The sequence below is a fragment of the Leptopilina heterotoma genome, unplaced genomic scaffold (genome assembly GCF_015476425.1).
Source record: "Leptopilina heterotoma isolate Lh14 unplaced genomic scaffold, ASM1547642v1 Lhet_101, whole genome shotgun sequence".
NCBI lineage: Eukaryota > Metazoa > Arthropoda > Insecta > Hymenoptera > Figitidae > Leptopilina > Leptopilina heterotoma.
In genome coordinates, this window is record NW_025110815.1 from 1,044,700 (window position 1) to 1,064,176 (window position 19,477).

The 19,477-nt window shown below is 27.8% G+C and overlaps 4 protein-coding genes across 4 annotated transcripts; all 4 read left to right on the top strand.

The window, feature by feature from the left end:
- Positions 1-456: 456 nt before the first annotated feature.
- LOC122500191 lies at positions 457-4,722 on the top strand. Its single transcript, XM_043608986.1, has 2 exons — positions 457-620; positions 1,155-4,722. The coding sequence occupies exon 2, from the start codon at positions 1,199-1,201 to the stop codon at positions 4,559-4,561; it is 3,363 nt and encodes a 1,120-aa protein (XP_043464921.1). The 5' UTR covers positions 457-620; positions 1,155-1,198; the 3' UTR covers positions 4,562-4,722.
- A 1,744-nt stretch (positions 4,723-6,466) lies between these two features.
- LOC122499923 lies at positions 6,467-10,412 on the top strand. Its single transcript, XM_043608515.1, has 2 exons — positions 6,467-6,535; positions 6,914-10,412. Exon 2 carries the CDS (start codon positions 6,960-6,962, stop codon positions 10,314-10,316), a length of 3,357 nt encoding a protein of 1,118 aa, XP_043464450.1. The 5' UTR covers positions 6,467-6,535; positions 6,914-6,959; the 3' UTR covers positions 10,317-10,412.
- Positions 10,413-10,909: 497 nt separating this feature from the next.
- On the top strand, positions 10,910-15,009 carry LOC122499934. The gene is made up of 2 exons (XM_043608537.1): positions 10,910-11,043; positions 11,567-15,009. Exon 2 carries the CDS (start codon positions 11,615-11,617, stop codon positions 14,900-14,902), a length of 3,288 nt encoding a protein of 1,095 aa, XP_043464472.1. The 5' UTR covers positions 10,910-11,043; positions 11,567-11,614; the 3' UTR covers positions 14,903-15,009.
- Positions 15,010-15,400: 391 nt separating this feature from the next.
- On the top strand, positions 15,401-19,362 carry LOC122499929. The gene is made up of 2 exons (XM_043608527.1): positions 15,401-15,541; positions 15,652-19,362. The coding sequence occupies exon 2, from the start codon at positions 15,696-15,698 to the stop codon at positions 19,050-19,052; it is 3,357 nt and encodes a 1,118-aa protein (XP_043464462.1). The 5' UTR covers positions 15,401-15,541; positions 15,652-15,695; the 3' UTR covers positions 19,053-19,362.
- Positions 19,363-19,477: the final 115 nt, after the last annotated feature.

The window sequence follows — 19,477 nt, forward strand, 5'->3', positions numbered from 1 at the left end:
TAAAAATTGGTTTTCACAAAGCGTTTTACTTTTTTAAAAAATAAAAAATATATATTATTCAGATTAAAAAATATGGTATTCAGATTGAAGAAAGAAAAAAATATACCATTCGAATTAAAAAAAAAAACAAATTTACTATTTGGATTAAAAAACAAAATATACGATTTGAATTAAATATAAATATATACTATTCAAATTAAAAGAAATTAAAAAAAATACTATTTAGCTGCAACAAGTAAATATAGAATTCGGATTGAAAAATAAAAAATATATCGTTCAGATTGTAAAAAGTGAAGATTGTCAAAAAATATAAAATTCAAATATTTCAAAAGTAGTCAATTCCATGAAAAATGTATAACTTTTAGATAATTTAAACGTGACAGAATTGTAAAATTTTACTGTTCAAATTGATATTAATAATATTGGGGAAAAAACTTATGAATATGACAAAGAAATAAAAACTAAAGAAAATAAATCAGTGCTTATGTAAATATGGAAAAAAAATTTTATCCGAGAAATTCACGTTTAGAATAAAATCCTTTTGCTGAAGAATCCACAGAAATTGTTTCGATTTTGTCTCTTAAGAACTAAATACTTTTTCGTCAATAGCAGATGGCCAGGTACTATTTAATTTTCACTATTTAATTTCTACAACTTAATTTTTAATATTTATTTTTTTCTTTTTAATTTTTATGAGAATATAATTTTTACTATTTAATTTTAATTACATAATTTTTACTATTTGGTTTTTAGTACTAAATTTCTTCAATTAATCAATAAAAATTGTAACTAACGTCCATCAAAGACAATTTCTTTTCCAAATAATTCAAAAATGGTAAACACAACGTAAATTTTATGTTGTTTTTGAAATTTTTCTTGGAGGACAATAATTCAAATTTTATTGATTATTTTTTAAGAAAACACGAATACAAAAAAAAAATTTCAATATACTTTAAACTTTTCGAATCAGTTACATTTACAAAAAGAATTAAACAATTTCTTTTGAAATCAACAAAAATATCGAAATAATTAACAATCTAAAAAGTAATTTCATTTAAAAAATTTATATTTTAAATTTAATTATAGTTAATTAATCATTAATTTCTAAATAAAATTTTTAATGTACTCTAAAATAAGTTCTTTTCAATCTGCAGAGATTTTTCAATAAATTGAAGGACGCAAAGAAAAAATACCTAAAATGACGTTCGATAATTTAGCAAATCCAATAGAAGCCGTGAGTTTGATTCCAATTTACACTTATTTCAATTTACTCAGCGATTTTCTATTCAGCGAAAATTATTTATCAATCGATGATCGACAAAGTCAAATTCCGGTCGTTAATGGACTTTACAAGTATTTCGACGAACGTCCAAATAATACTGAAGAATTAATTCGAAGTTTATTGCAAGGTAGCGATTTGTATGGAGAAAAAAGTGATGAAACATTGGACGAAATTTTCGTGAACACCATGTTCGACCACATAATCAGTTCTTTTGTCTTCAGCAAATTTGGAAATATTTACGGCTTTCTGGCAGAAGTTGTTCGAAAAACGGACAATTTAAAAATAGACGATTTACTCCAGGAATTTAGGACCAGTCTTAGTAACTCAATATTTCAGAATGAAAACGGTAACATCTCGTCACTAACTCCTTTAGCTGTCGATCGAATATTTACCGATCTAATTTTGCCCTTATTTCCAAAATCAAAGAATATTGATCACAGTCTGCTGTCACTTGATTACATTTACGCACAAGCAGGTTCAATTTTACTGAGATCAGGCAGAAATTATGCTACTTATTATTCCAGCAGAGACTCCGAAAAAATCGAAATTAATCAAAAAACTCTATTCGAAGAATATTTACTAATTGGCCATTTACTTGAAGAATTAATCATCGACAGGCAAATTGAAAATTTTAACGTGACCGCTTTTGCTCTCCCAGCGCTTCTCCTCTACGTTCGCAAAGAAAAAAATAGCCTAGAACGAGAAAAAATGGTGAATATCATTTCAATTCCAGAACATTGGCTAAAAGCCTACCATTCCTTTTTTTCATTTCTAGATTCGACGTACAATAAACTCGATTCTCTTCTAAAAATCGACACTATGTACAATCTTCACTACGAATTAACGCAATACAAAACATTTATCACTCTCGCTCTATATTTCATGGACGAAGATCCCTTTTGTAAACTGATACCTGAAGATGAAAGATTGGTCCTCGTTTCTGGTTATTTAAAAACTCCGGACCAATTTGAATGCAAAGTTGGACACGTCTTACCAAATTTGAATAAACAATTTATGACAAATATTATTAATATAATCGAGGCGTATAAAAAATTTGATAAGAAATTAATCACATCAGCATTGACGATTTTCTTTCAAACATGGGACCCGAAAACTGAAGTGTTTTTAGTGACAGTGGATAATACAACGTCTAGTCCTTTCATAGATAGAATAAAATACACCCACGATTTAATTGCAGTTTATTTCCCTAACAATGGAACAATAAATTTTTTCTCTCTAGAACGAAGTGACTACAATGTAAAAATAATGAAAACTCAAATTCATCCTGAAATATCTCAACAAGGATTCGCTACATCAATTCAAGAGTTTGAACGAAAAAAAAATATTCTTGACCAAATTGCTCCAATTGCGGATAAAATAGTACAAAATAGAAATTTTCTATTAAAAGCCCTGTTGCTGACAACAATACACGAAACATTACCAACAGACTGGTGGAAAGAATACGGTTTATCCTTGGTACCACTTTATCCATGTCTATCAGGCAAAATAAAAAATATTCTATACGAGGAGAAAGATCCCTGCGAAATTGACGCATTCACCATGTATTCTCTCCAAACAGAAAAAATAGACAGCATTTCGAAATATTTAATCCAAAAAGATACGGAAACTATACTAAGAGTAATAGGCACGAGTATAAAATCACTGAGTTTAAAATACTTAATTAGAAAATTAATCAAAGACGAAAGAACCGAAATTTTTCCCAACTTTCAACAGTATCATAAATACGAAAGATATTCCACTGCTTTAAAAGACGAACTAAGTTTACAGTCTGACAAATTATTACATTTATCGAATCTATGGATCGAGTCTTCGCCAAAAGTAAAAAAGTTAATTGACATTCTCCAGAATAATATTCTCTATGTAAAAATTACAACTTCCTTGGAGTACAGATCGATACTCGGTATGTTAAAAAATGTAAAAAAATTCTTCATCGACTTCTCTATAATGTCCCTTGACAAGCGTGAATTTTCCTATATAGATTTATACGTATTGTCGAATTACAAAACAGGTGATTCGGGTTATGGTTATAAATATTTTATGCTCTATTACACGAAAGCTGCGAGTTTAAGAACAATCGACGAACGTGGAATGACAAATAAAATCCTACTCATACTAAATAATACAATTTCACCAGAGGAAAAAGAATACGAAGTAATTAATGTCAGTCCCATGGAATATACAAACAAAGTTCTCTATGAATTGCACCATAAATTACAACACAGTTCAAAGAGTCTTGAATTCTCCGGCACTGATGTTGCCGAAAATGATTTAATTCAATGCCGCAGGGGTAATAGGACAAAAAAAATTCCCAAATGCAGAAGATTGGTAAATAGAGAAAAGTACGAATTAATTGAAAAACAAATTTTAAGCATGTCAATGATTCAAATGCCAAACGTGAAAAAAGATATCCTAGAGAAAGAAATTAAAAACTACGTTTTTCCGACTGAAAATTTTAGTCATGAAATATTTGTCCTAAGTTGGAAGCACGAGGAAAATTATCTCGCTCCACAGTATGCGAAAAAATACGTAATTGATCACAAAGAGGATTTTTTGAAATTAAAATACAGCGAGTATTTAGAAGAGGAAAATTTAAATATAACAGACGTGACATTGAGAATAAACTCGATTTACACACAGCAAGAGAGAAATATAATCGAAGTAAAAACAACATTGCAACAAATTCTCAACGCCTACGAATATGGTTACGAACGATTTTCAGCGACATTTGAAGATTATTACGCACTTCGTAATTTTGGAACAACTGGTCACAGAAGAATAAATCGTGACACGAACGAAGCGAAACGGATGCAAATTGCTCTCTATAATTTGGCAATCAGACAATCTGACGATCCTGTTGAAAATTTTGATCTCGTGCTAACGACCCTCGAACCCATGCGGAAGAAATCTGTAAAGAAATTATTCTTCGATCAGGTTGAATACACTTTACAAAAATTTACCATTACGGATAAAAATCTATTAAATCAATTTGCTTACGATAAAAAGGATTTTGAATACGTTTTGCTAAATATGACATTTTCGAAAACTTATCTACGAGCAAAAATACAACAAAAAATGTGCTTTGTACATCCCATGACGATTCTATTACCAGGGAGTAAATTTATAATCGGAGAAATAAATTACACTAATCTAACAGGAGTCGGTTATGTTTTGAAAATTGATTTGAAATATTTTCATGAGACTAATGAAAAATATCTATGGTACCAAAAGATTATGAAAACTGTAATGCAAATCATGTAAATCATGTTTAATTGTTTTTAATAACTAGTTTTTAAGAATTAGTAAAACTCAACTAAACTTGACTGTAAAAAAATTTGTGATTACGCAAATAAAATCAATGTTTTACCTGCCCATGTAACTGAATAAAGAAATAGAATTTAAACTTCATAAAAAAAATGTAGCGTTTTATTCAAATAAACCAGAAAATTACACGCGCGTGAAATACTAACAGCCAGTAATAAAAAATTTTATTTTTGTAATTTAATGAAAATTCTTGATTTTTTACAAAATGTAATTTCTCGACAACTTTTTTTGTTTAATTAAAAAAAAAATTAAGAATTATTTCAACGACTCGTGTAGAATATATAAATAAATTCAATTCTAATTTTTTTAAAATTCAATTATTTTCTAAGTTTTCAATTAGAATTCTTCAAAAATACGATTACATTTCATAACAAGTTTGTCAAGAACAAAAAAAATAAAATTCCTTTTAAAATATAAAATTTATTTCAATGAAATTTGTCCTTTCCAATTGTATCAATTTCTTAAAATTATTTTCGGGAATTAAACTGTCTTTAAAAAATTTACATTTTTTCAAAAAAAAAAAAAAAAAAATTTTTGTCTGAATTTCTAAATGAAATTATTCAAAAGTTCAATAATTTTTTGAAAACAAATATTTAAAAACTTATTTACTTTTTCCACAAGAATAAAAATTTAAACTAATTTTTTAAATTAAGTTTTTCAAAAAAAAAACCTTTTGAAATTTGTTTTAAAAATTACAACTGCAATTCTTTCAAAATTCACTTATTTTTTAGAATTTTTGAATAAGATTATTCAAAACTTTTAAAATAATTTTTATAGAAAAATAATATACATATATTTAATAATAATTTTTAAAATAAACATTTAAATATTTTTTATATTTTCACAAAGATTAAAGTTTTCAAAGAACTTACTTTAAAAATCTTTTAAAATTAAATTATTTCCTAAAATTTCAGTTATGCTTTAAATATTTAATTATTTTCTAAAATTTTAACTGAACTTTTTTAAAGCAATTCCTATCGGAATTCGACTACGAAAATTGAATTTTTTAAATAGAACAATTTTTGCAATAAATTCAATTATTTTCTAAATTTTTAGTAACAATTCTTGAAAAATAGAATTATATTTAAAAATAATTTTTAAAAGTGAAAAAATGAAATTCTTCAAAATATAAAATTTATAAAATTTATTTAAATGAAATTTGACAAAAATTCCAACTGTTTCAATTTTTTAAATTTATTTTTTAAAAATCTAATTTTCTTCAGAAATTACAAATTAAATTATTAAAAGTTAAAAAATTTTTTGTTAAACAAATATTTAAAATTTTAAATTTTAAAAATTGTTTTTTATTTTCCCACAGGAATTAAAATTTCAAATTATTTTCAATGTAAAATTTTTTTGAAATTTAATATTATTTGTAAAAATTTTAACTGCAATATTCAAAAAATCAATTTTTACATTCTCATCATATGAGAAGGTATTAGTTTTGTGCGAATTTTTTTTTTTATAAATTTTGAATAATATTAACCAAAAATTTTAATTTTTAAGGGAACTAACAAATTATTAATCTTTTATTTCAACATTGTTATTCTTTTTGGTAAATTAAAATTTAAAAACTTTTTGAAATTAACTTATTTCTAAAAAATCCTACTTAAACTTCAACTTTGATATTATTTTAGATTAAAAAAATTAAACAATCGTGAAATTAAAACTTTCTGAAGTAATAAAATTTATAGCTTTTGCGTAATGCACACGTGACAGAAAATTGCAAAATTTTAATAGTTATATTGATATTATTCTTAATAAAAGCATTTGATATGACAAAAAAATAAAGCTGAAAAAGATAAAAAAAAATTGCCTAATATAAATAAAGTTGAGACATAAGATAATAAACATTAAAAATAATTTCGATATTCTTTTCACAAATGCTAAAAATTTCTTCACCATTAACAGGTGAGTAAGTAACAATTTTATATTTTAAAGTTAAATTGTATTTACTGCCTCTTTACCTAATTAATTAAAAAAAAAAATTCAAATTACTCAAAAACAATTAAGTTCCCGCGTCAAATTCCGTTATATATATGTATATGGAAATAATTTAATTATTCAGAAGAATTTTATAAAAAATTCTAAAAAAGTTCAATTCTATCAATTCTAAAAATTTAATATTTTTCCAGCACTTTTGATAAAATTCACTGAGTTTTCCCTGAATTCCCTGACTTTGACAGATTGCTAACTGTTTTTTCAGATTTGGTTTAAAGAATAATTTCTCATAAAAAATTTGCTTTTTACCTTCTAAAAAAAATTCTTTTTTATGTTTTCTTTCAACAGAAATTTTAGCGATAAAATTAAAGGACGTAAAGAAAAAATACCTAAAATGACGTTCGGTAATTTAGCAAATCCAATAGAAGCCGTGAGTTTGATTCCAATTTACACTTATTTCAATTTACTCAGCGATTTTCTATTCAGCGAAAATTATTTATCAACCGATGATCGACAAAGAGAAATTCCGGTCGTTAATGGACTTTACAAGTATTTCAAAGAACGTCCAAATAATACTGAAGATCTAATTCGAAGTTTATTGCAAGGTAGCGATTTGTATGGAGAAAAAAGTGATGAAACCTTAGATGAAATTTTTGTGAACACCATGTTCGACCACATAATAAGTTCCCTTGTCTTCAGCAAATTTGGAAATATTTACGGTTTTTTGGCAGAAGTTGTTCGAAAAACGGACAATTTACTAATGGACAATATTTTCCAGAAAATAAAGAATAATCTCAAACAATCAACTTTTGAAAATGAAAACGGTAACAGTTCGTCACTAACTCCTTTATCTGTCGATCGAATATTTACCGATTTAATTTCACCCTTATTTCCAAAATCAAAGAATACTAATCACAGATTGCTGTCACTTGACTATATTTACGCACAAGCGGGTTCAATTTTACTCAAATCAGGCAAATTGAATGCTATCTATTATTCAAATTTTTTTACCGTAAAGCTTGACATTGATAATGAAACCCTATTTGATGAATATTTACTAATTGGCCATTTACTTGAAGAATTAATCATCGACAGGGAAATTGAAAATTTTAACGTGACCGCTTTTGCTCTACCAGCGCTTCTCCTCTACGTTTACAAAGAAAAAGTGAGTCTAGAACGAGAAAAAATGGTAAATATCATCACAAATTCACAACATTGGCTAAAAGCCCACAATTACCTTTTTTCATTTCTAGATTCGACATACAATAAAATCACTTCTCTTCTAAAAGCTGACGCTCTGTTCAATCTTCACTACGAATTAACGCAGTACAAAACATTTATCACTCTCGCTCGACATTTTATTGACGAAGATCCCTTTTGTAATTCAAGAACCAAAGAAGAAAAATTGTTCCTCCTTTCCGGTTATCTAAAAACTCCAGACAGCTTTGAATGCAAAGATGGACACGTCTTACCAAGTCTGCAAAAATACTTTATAGAAAATATTAATAATATACTCGAGGCGTATAAAAATTTTCAAAAGAAATTAATCACAGTAACATTAAAGGATTACTTTCAATCATGGGACTCGAAAACTGAAGTGCTTATAATATTAGTAGACTATAATTCAACATCTAGTGTTTTGAAAAATGTAATGAAAGGCTCATATGATTTATTTGGTCTTTATTGCCCTATGAATGGTAGTCTAAATTTTTACGCCTTATTAAAAACTGACTACAATGTAAAAGTAATTGCAACTAACGATCAACCTGAAGTTTTTCATCAAATACTAGGTACTTCGATCACAAATTTCAATCATAAAATAAGTATTTTTGATCAAATTGGTCCTATTGCTGACAAAATGGTAGAAAATTTATGTCATAGACTAAATTCATCTTTACTATCAACGATTCACGAAGCATTAACAAATGACTGGTGGAGGGAATTTGGTTTGTCCTTGGTGCCACTTTATCCATGTCTCTCAGGCAAAATTCAAAATGGTTTGTACGATCAGAAAGATCCTTGTAAAATTGAGACATTCACCATGTTTCCTATTCAAGCAGAAAAAGATAACATTTCAAAATATTTAATCCAAAAAGATACGGAAACTTCCTTAACCGCGATGGGCACGAGTATAAAAACATTAAGTCAAAAAAAGTTAATTCGAACAGTAGTTAAAGAAAATTCACATTTGCAAACATTTCACGAATACGTAAAGTACGAAAGATATTCCAAAGTTCTTCAAAACCAACTGATTTTAAATTCAGAAAAAGTTTTAATTTTATCCAAGTTTTGGAATGATTCGGAGCCAAAAGTAAAGTACATAATCAACATCCTCGAGGATAATGTTCGTCGTTTGAAAATTCTAACTTCGTTGGACTACAAATCAATATTTGGAATGTTGAAAAATATCGAAAAATTCTTTGTCGAATATCAAATAATTTCTTTTGGCAAACCTAATGATTCCAATCTGGATCTACACGTAATGTCGAATTCTCCATACGGTCATTCCGGTTATGGTTACAAATTTATTGTCCTAAACGAATCAAGAGCCGCATCTTTGAGAACTATCGACGAACATGGAATGCTGAAAACGAAATTGTTCCTCTTACACAAAAATATTTCACCAGACGAAAAGGAATTCAAACTGATTAACGGAACTACCCTAAAAGCGACAAATAAAACTCTCTATGAAGTTGACCAGAAATTTCAATACAGTTTACGAAGACTTGAATTCTCCGGAACAGATGTCGCCGATTATAATTTAATCGAATGCAATCGAAACAAAAAGGAAGACACTCCTAAATGCTGGAGACTGAAAAATAGAGAGAAACAAGAATTAATTGAAAATGAAATTCTAAACATGTCACTGATTCAAATGCCACACATTCCAAAGGAAGATTTACCAAAAATATTAAAATATTACATTTTTCCAGAAGAAAATTTTAACGTGAATGAATTTTTTCTACTTTGGAAGGACGCAGAGAGTTACTCGATTCCCCAATTTGCGAAAAAGTATATAATAGACCATAGAGACGATTTTTTGAAATTGAAATACAGTGAGTACTTGGACGAAGAAAATTTAAAAATTAATCATCTGGCAACGAGGATAAACAGAATTTACACAAACGAAGAGAGAAATTTAATTGAAATGAGAACGACATTCAAAAGTATTGTCGAGGAATACGAATACAATAATGAACGATTTTCAGCGACTTTTGAAGATTATTACGCACTGCGAAATTTTGGGATAACTGGTCACAGGAGAATAAATCGCGACACGAACGAAGCGAAACGGATGAAAATTGCTCTCTATAATTTGGCAATCAGACAATCTGACGATCCTATTGAAAATTTTGATCTCACCCTAACAAGTCTTGAACTCATGCGTACGAAATCTATAGAGAAACTATTTGTCAATCAATCTGAATATATTTTGCAAAAATTTACCACTACAGACAAGAAGGTTGTAAATAAACCTGTCAACCATAGGAAAGACGTTGAATACGTTTTGCTAAATATGGAATTTTCGAAAACTTATCTACGAGCAAAAATACAACAGAAACTCTGCTTTGTACATCCTAAGACGATTCTGTTACCGGGAAGCAAATTTTCTATAGAAGGAAGAGAATTTGTTACTATTAGAGACGTGGGTTATGTTTGGAAAATTGATTTGAAATATTTCCATGTGCCTGATGATAAATATTTGTGGTACCAAAAGATTATGAAAACTATATCGCAAATTAAGATATAAATCATTTTTATGTTTTTAATAGCTAACCAGTGAATTATATTTCTAAAACTGTTCAAAACTTGGTAATTACGCAATTGAATAAAAATTTAAATGACAAATGAACTTGTGTTTTTTCAATAATTTCCTCAATAATTTCCGTTTGCTTTTAAAAATTTTCTATTGACATTGTCATATTAATGCCAAAAGTAGAAAATAATTGTAACGTTAAAAAAAATTATTACTTATTTTAATCTATGCTGCATTTTTGATTAATTCTCAAAATACATAAAATTTACATCCTAGATTTCTTTTTTAATTTTAAAAAATAAAAAATTTATGTCATATAAGTAATAAAAAAAAGAATTAAGAAATAGAAAAAATAGAAATAAATCTATTAGAAAAATTAAATTATTGCAAAATTGAAATGTTTTGGATAAATAAATTGTATAACTTTCACATAATGTGAGCGTGACAAGAATTTCAAAAGTTTTGATATTTAATTTTGTACAAAAAATTCAGATAGAAAATTATTTGCATGATAGAGAAATAAAACTGAAGACGATAAATAAGTTCCTATATTAAAAAAATATGTCTTTTCGAAAAAATGACAATCATCAAGTAGTACTTTCTAAAGAATGCAACAGAAAGTTATTATTATGAAATAATTTAATTTAATTGCCAAATAAATAATAATTACTAAAAATTACCACAACTTTATTTCTAAGAAAATAAACGTCATCAATATCAGGTGAGAAAAGTAACATTTTTATATTATTAAATTTAATTTTATCTATCTTATTTAATTAATTAAAAAAAATTCGAATTGACGATCATCAAGGACAATTTTTACCAATAATTATTAAAATAATAAAATAATAATTATAAAAAAGACAACTTTTTTAAATTTGATTTTTTTCCCTGATCCGAATGAAAATTCTGATTCACTCTAAAGTTGATTGATACCTTCAAAGATTGCTGAACACAAAAAACTAAAACTTTTTTTATCAATTCTAAAAATTTAATATTTTTCCAGTACTTTTAATAAAATTCACAGACTTTTTCCTCAATTCCCTGACTTCTGGCAACCCTGAAGAATTTATCCCTTGGAATATGTATCAATACGTATTTATAAATCTATAACAAAAGATTTTAATACCTGACTGATAAATTGCTAATTGTTTTTCATTTTTGGTTTAAAACATAATTATTTGTCAACAAAAATTTGCTTCCTACATTCTAAAAAAAAGTTCTTTTTTGTTTTCTTTCAACAGAAATTTTATCGATATAAAATTAAAGGACGTAAAGAAAAAATACCTAAAATGACGTTCGGTAATTTAGCAAATCCAATAGAAGCCGTGAGTTTGATTCCAATTTACACTTATTTCAATTTACTCAGCGATTTTCTATTCAGCGAAAATTATTTATCAATCGATGATCGACAAAGTCAAATTCCGGTCGTTAATGGACTTTACGAGTATTTCGAAGAACGTCCAAATAATACTGATGTTCTAATTCGAAGTTTATTGCAAGGTAGCGATTTGTATGGGGAAAAAATTGGAGAATCAGTCGATGAAACTTTCGTTAATGCAATGTTTGACTATATTATAAGTTCCTTTGTCTTCAGCAAATTTGGAAATATTTACGGTTTTCTGGCAGATGTTGTTAGAAAAACAGACAGTTTACTAATAGACAATATTCTCCAGAATGTAAAGATAAGTCTTAGCTTAATGGTAATTCAGAGTGAAAACGGTGATCGTTCGACGCTAACACCATTAGCTGTTGATCGAATTTTTAATGACATAATTTCGCCCTTATTTCCAAAATCGAAAAATCCTGATCACAGACTGCTGTCACTTGATTACATTTACGCTCAGGCAGGTTCAATTTTACTCCAACCGGGACGAATGAATGCCACCTATTATTCCAACGAGTTCACTGAAAAAAATAAAATCGATAATGAAGAAACCCTATTCGATGAATATTTATTAATTGGTCATTTACTTGAAGAATTAATTATTGCCGAGAAAGTTGCACAACTCAATGTCACTGCTTTTGCCCTACCAGCACTTTTCGTCTACGTTATCAATGAAAAGAAGACGCTAGAACAAGAGAAAACAATAAACATTATTTACGACCCACAACACTGGTTAAGAGCCTACAACACTCTTCTTTTACATCTAGACAAAATTTACAGTAAAATTGAGTCATATCTAAAAGTCGACGCTAAATACAATCTACACTTTGCTCTATCAAACTATAAAACACTTTCCTCTCTCACCAAATATTACACAACCATTGATCCCGATTGTCAACCAGAAAATATTAATACCGACAAAAAATGTGCAAATATTTCAGAAAAAATTCAATCTCACTTCAATCACAATATTGACAATATAATTTATGCCTATAAAACTTTTGATACCAAATCAATAAACAATGCATTCGACAATTATTTTCCATCTACAATTCGTGATATGAAAGTAAAAATAAGATTATTGGGCATGAATGATATTCATAACATCATGAGAGTTCATTTTCCTTCCTCAAATATTTTCGAAATTTATTTTCCAAACAAAACAACAATGTATTATCATTTAAAACGAGAAAACTACAAATCTATAGTAAAAAAGAACTTTCTTTTTGGAATGCTTTTGAATAGAACTACTCATGCTCCTGACGAGAAAATAAGAAGCTCTTTCACAGAAGAATTAAATTCCTTAAGAGATAAAATTGTTGAAGAAAAAAGTAAAAATCTAAAAGAATTACTAATGAAAAATCAGTCATTGAATGCTGATTGGTGGAAGAAATACGGTTTATCCCTTGTGCCATTTTATCCATATTTATCGGGCAAAATTGACAATAATACAGATTCTGAAGTTGATACACTCACTTTCTATTCAAATGAAAACAATGAAAAAATATCCCTGTACTTACTGGAAGAAAATACAAAATCGAATTTAACATCCACTGGCACAACTATAAGAGCACTAAATATGAAAAAATTATTAACAAAAATTATTGAGGAAGAAAAAGTGCTAAAGTTCGAAATATACACAGATTATCTGAAATATTCAAGACTTTCGAAATTTACCAACGATGTAATCGAATTTTATCGAAGATCATTAATACGTTTCTCTACGCCTCTTAACAATATTCTTCTCAAGAAAAATGAACTACTAACAGTTCTTAAGGAGAATATCAATAGAGTAAAAATATTAACAAGCCTGTCATACCCAAATGTATTGAACTTGATAGATAATATTATGCAATACATAATGACTATTATAATTTTTTCCAAATCCGACCCTAACGACTATGAACACAAAATAAACGTATTATCACAAACCAGTCTTCTAGATTCCAACTTTGGTTATAAATTTGTCACTCTAAATGATTACAACATTGCAATTTTACGTACAATCGATTATTATTCGGGACCAAGGAAAGTACTGCTACTTCAAAACAATACTGACTCAACAATCGAAAAAATATACCGAATAGTCAATTCCACGAATCTAAAACCAACCAATGAATATTTATACGAAATTGACAACAGACTACAAAAATTTCCTCATTCCTTCCAATTTGATTCAATAGACATTGCTGATTTTAATCTAAATGACTGCAGCAATAATGAAAGAGTAAAATTTGATAAATGTCCAAGAAGAATAAATAGGGAAAACCAAAAACGGTTGGTAAATTACACAATTAATGAATGCATATTCGAAATGCCAAATATGACAGACCCACCTATGCGAAAAATAATGAATAATTATGTGATTCCAGAGAATAAAGGTTTCGATATTACAGAATTTATCCAAAACTGGCTTAAAGAAAGAAATTTATTAAGTCCAAAATATAATAAAGAATATATAATTCCACGTAAAGAGGTTTTGTTTAAACTAAGATACAGCGAATGGTTAGAGGAAGATGATTTACAATTTTCAGAAGCGGAAGAGAGAATTAAAAAAATGTATACACCAAAGCAGAGGAATTTAATTGAAGCAAAAACAACATTACAGGAAATTTTTGACAAATACAAATCCGATAATCAACGATTTGTGGCAACATTCGATGATTATTATGCAATTCGTAATTTTGCAACAACTGGTTATAAGAGAATAAAAAGCGACACCGACGGAGCAAAACGAATGAAAAATGCCCTCTATAAATTAGCAATTAGACAATCTGATGATCCACTTGAAAAATTTGAAACCCTTTTACGTGTCATGGAATCATTCAGCAAGAAATCTGTTCAGAAATTATTTTTTGAACGATCGGAATATACTCTACAAAAATTCACCATCACGAGTATAAGAATTGTCAATAAAGTTACATATCATAGAGAGGGTTTTGTGAATGTTATGCTTACAATGATATTTCCGGATTTTTATTTTAGAGCAAAAGTTCAACAGAAAAATTGCTTTTTACATAAGAGGTCGATTCTTTTACCGGGGACAAAATTTAAAATTCAAACAGCAGAATATATTAATGTAACTGGACTGGGTTATATTTTGAGTGTTAGATTGGAACATATTTATGCGGATAATGAAGTATATTCAGGGTATAAAAATATTATGAACAATATTGTCGAAATTGATCTTTAAATCATTTTTTTAATACTGATTATAATAACTGCGACTTGTAATATTTTTCTTTGTTTGAAGCAAAACTAAAAAGCATGTAATTTTGCAAAGTAATAAAATTTCGAATGTCAAGTAAAACTTTTGTCTTTTTAATATGTTTTTAATAAATTATTCTCCATAATTTAATATTAAAATTGTCAATTAATTATTATTAATTTTATAATTAATTTAATTTTAATAAATTATTTGGTTGTAAATTTTGTAATAAAATTATTATTATTTGATTCTAATAAATGAATTTAATTTGATATTTTTTTAAATAAAAAATATGTCATTCAGATTCTAAAAAGTGAAGATTGTCAAAAAATATAAAATTCAAATATTTCAAAAGTTGTAAATTTCATGAAAAAATTTATAACTTTTAGATAATGTAAACGTGACAGTAATATAAAATTTTACTGTTCAAAGACAATTTCATTTCCAAATAATTAAAAAATTGTCAATACAACGTAAATTTTTGTTTATTTTCGAAACTGTTCTTGGAGGACAATAATTCGAATTTGATTGATTATATTTTAAAGAAACACGAATATAAAAAAAAAAATTTCAATATACTTCAAACTTTTCGAATCGAAAAAAATCGAATTAACAATCTAAAAAGTAATTTCATTTAAAAAATTTATATTTTAAATTTAATTATAGTTAATTAATCATTAATTTCTAAATAAAATTTTAAATGTACTCTAAAATAAGTTCTTTTCAATCTGCAGAGATTTTTCAATAAATTGAAGGACGCAAAGTGAAAATACCTAAAATGACGTTCGATAATTTAGCAAATCCAATAGAAGCCGTGAGTTTGATTCCAATTTACACTTATTTCAATTTACTCAGCGATTTTCTATTCAGCGAAAATTATTTATCAATCGATGATCGACAAAGAGAAATTCCGGTCGTTAATGGACTTTACAAGTATTTCAAAGAACGTCCAAATAATACTGAAGAATTAATTCGAAGTTTATTGCAAGGTAGCGATTTGTATGGGGAAAAAAGTGATGAAACCTTAGACGAAGTTTTTGTGAACACCATGTTCGACCACATAATCAGTTCTTTTGTCTTTAGCAAATTTGGAAATATTTACGGCTTTCTGGCTGAAGTTGTTCGAAAAACGGACAGTTTAATAATAGACGATTTGCTCCAGAAAATTAAGACCAGTCTTAGTAACTCAATATTTCAGAATGAAAACGGTAACATCTCGTCACTAACTCCTTTAGCTGTCGATCGAATATTTACCGATCTAATTTCGCCCTTATTTCCAAAATCGAATACTAATTTCCAATTGCTGTCCCTTGATTACATTTACGCACAAGCGGGTTCAATTTTACTCAAATCAGGCAGATTGAATGCTACCTATTATTCAAATTTTTTCACCGAAAAGTTTGTCATTGGTAATGAAACCCTGTTTGATGAATATTTATTAACAGGACATTTACTTGAAGAATTAATAATTGCCGAGAAGATTGATCCTTTCAATGTGACCGCTTTTGCACTTTCAGCACTTTTCCTCTATGTTTACAAAGAAAGATTGACTCTAGAAGGAGAAAAAACAATAAATATAATCACAGATCCAGAACATTGGCGTAAAGCCTACAGTTTCCTTTTTTCATTTCTAGATTCGACATACAATAAAATCACTTCTCTTCTAAAAACTGACACTAAATATAATCTTCACTTCGAATTATCACAATTTAAAACAAGTATCATTTTGGCTCAATATTTTCTAGATGACGATCCTATTTGTAAATTAAAAACAGATGACGAAAGGTATCAATTAATTTTAACCTATCTAAAGAAACCCAATACATTTCAATGTAAAATTGGACAAACTTTACCAAATCTTAAAAATTATTTTTTAGACAGTATTAATAATATTATTGAGGCCTATAGAAAGTTTGAAAAGAAATTAATCACAGTAACATTAAAGGACTACTTTCAATCATGGGACTCGAAAACTGAAGTGCTTATAATATTAGTAGACTATAATTCAACATCTAGTGTTTTGAAAAATGTAACTAAAGGCTCATACGATTTATTTGGTCTTTATTTCCCTAACAATAATAACATTACTTTTCTCACCCTACTACGAGGGAATTACGATGCAAAAGTTATTAGAACTGAAGAACAGCCTGAAATTTTTCAACCGATTCCTCGTACTTCTATTAGAAATTTCGATCCAAAAAATTCTATTTTTGATCAAATAGATCGTATTGCAGATAAAATTGTACAAAATAGATGTGATAGACTAAAAGCACTAATTCTAAATACACACGAAATTTTGAGAAATAATTGGTGGCAGGAATACAGTTTGTCTCTGGTACCATTTTATCCATGTTTATCAGGCAAAATGTTGCATGGATTATACAAAGAGGAAGATCCATGTAAAGTCGACACATTCACTATGTATCCTATTCAAAAAGAAGAAAAGGATCATATTTCTTTAAATTTAATTGAAAAAGAAACGAGAAATCTTCTTACTGCGATGGGTACAAGTATAAAAACATTAAGTCTAAAAAAGCTAATAAGAAAAGTAATGAAAAGCGATGAAAAATCACATTTACAAACATTTCACGAATACGTAAAGTACGAAAGATATTCCAAAGTTCTTCAAAACCAACTGATTTTAAATTCAGAAAAAGTTTTAATTTTATCCAAGTTTTGGAATGATTCGGAGCCAAAAGTAAAGTACATAATCAACATCCTCGAGGATAATGTTCGTCGTTTGAAAATTCTAACTTCGTTGGACTACAAATCAATATTTGGAATGTTGAAAAATATCGAAAAATTCTTTGTCGAATATCAAATAATTTCTTTTGGCAAACCTAATTATTCCAATCTGGATCTACACGTAATGTCGAATTCTCCATACGGTCATTCCGGTTATGGTTACAAATTTATTGTCCTAAACGAATCAAGAGCCGCATCTTTGAGAACTATCGACGAACATGGAATGCTGAAAACGAAATTGTTCCTTTTACATAAAAATATTTCACCAGACGAAAAGGAATTCAAACTGATTAACGGAACTACCCTAAAAGCGACAAATAAAACTCTCTATGAAGTTGACCAGAAATTTCAATACAGTTTACGAAGACTTCAATTCTCCGGAACAGATGTCGCCGATTATAATTTAATCGAATGCAATCGAAACAAAACGGAAGAGACTCCTAAATGCTGGAGACTGAAAAATAGAGAGAAACAAGAATTAATTGAAAATGAAATTCTAAACATGTCATTGATTCAAATGCCACACATTCCAAAGGAAGATTTACCGAAAATATTAAAATATTACATTTTTCCAGAAGAAAATTTTAACGTAAATGAATTTTTTCTACTTTGGAAGGACGCAGAGAGTTACTCGATTCCCCAATTTGCGAAAAAGTATATAATAGACCATAGAGACGATTTTTTGAAATTGAAATACAGTGAGTACTTGGACGAAGAAAATTTAAAAATTAATCATCTGGCAACGAGGATAAACAGAATTTACACAAACGAAGAGAGAAATTTAATTGAAATGAGAATGACATTCAAAAGTATTGTCGAGGAATACGAATACAATAATGAACGATTTTCAGCGACTTTTGAAGATTATTACGCACTGCGAAATTTTGGGACAACTGGTCACAGGAGGATAAATCGCGACACGAACGAAGCGAAACGGATGAAAATTGCTCTCTATAATTTGGCAATCAGACAATCTGACGATCCTGTTGAAAATTTTGATCTCACCCTAACAAGTCTTGAACTCATGCGTACGCAATCTATAGAGAAACTATTTTCCAATCAATCTGAATATATTTTGCAAAAATTTACCACTACAGACAAGAAGGTTGTAAATAAACCTGTCAACCATAGGAAAGACGTTGAATACGTTTTGCTAAATATGGAATTTTCGAAAACTTATCTACGAGCAAAAATACAACAGAAACTCTGCTTTGTACATCCTAAGACGATTCTATTACCGGGAAGCAAATTTTCTATAGAAGGAAGAGAATTTGTTACTATTAGAGACGTGGGTTATGTTTGGAAAGTTCATTTGAAATATATTCATGTGCCTGATGAAAAATATTTATGGTACCAGAAGATTATGAAAACTATTATTGATATTAAATAAATTATAAATTATAGTTTAGTGTTTAATGACTAACTAGTGATTAAGTTTTTATAAGGTTTAAAAAAAAGTATTCTTTAAATGAAGACTTCGACTATATTTTTAATTATATCAGGAAAATGATTTAAATTTTCTATAAAATTATTTTTATAGTAATTTTTGAGAGAAAATCAATGGCAAAAAATATTCTGCCCATTTTTGGATTTCTATTTTTTTTTTAAATTGATAGATTTTAAAATCCATCTGTAATTTTGCAGAAAATATGTTTTTGTATCTTCAAAAAAGAAAAAAAATACTGAATAAAAAAATTGATTTTCACAATTTTATTTTATTTTTTAGTCCATTGATTTCCTCTCAGAAAATTACTATGAAAATAATTTTGTGGAAGATTTAAATCATTTTTTTGATATATTTAAAAATTTAGTCGA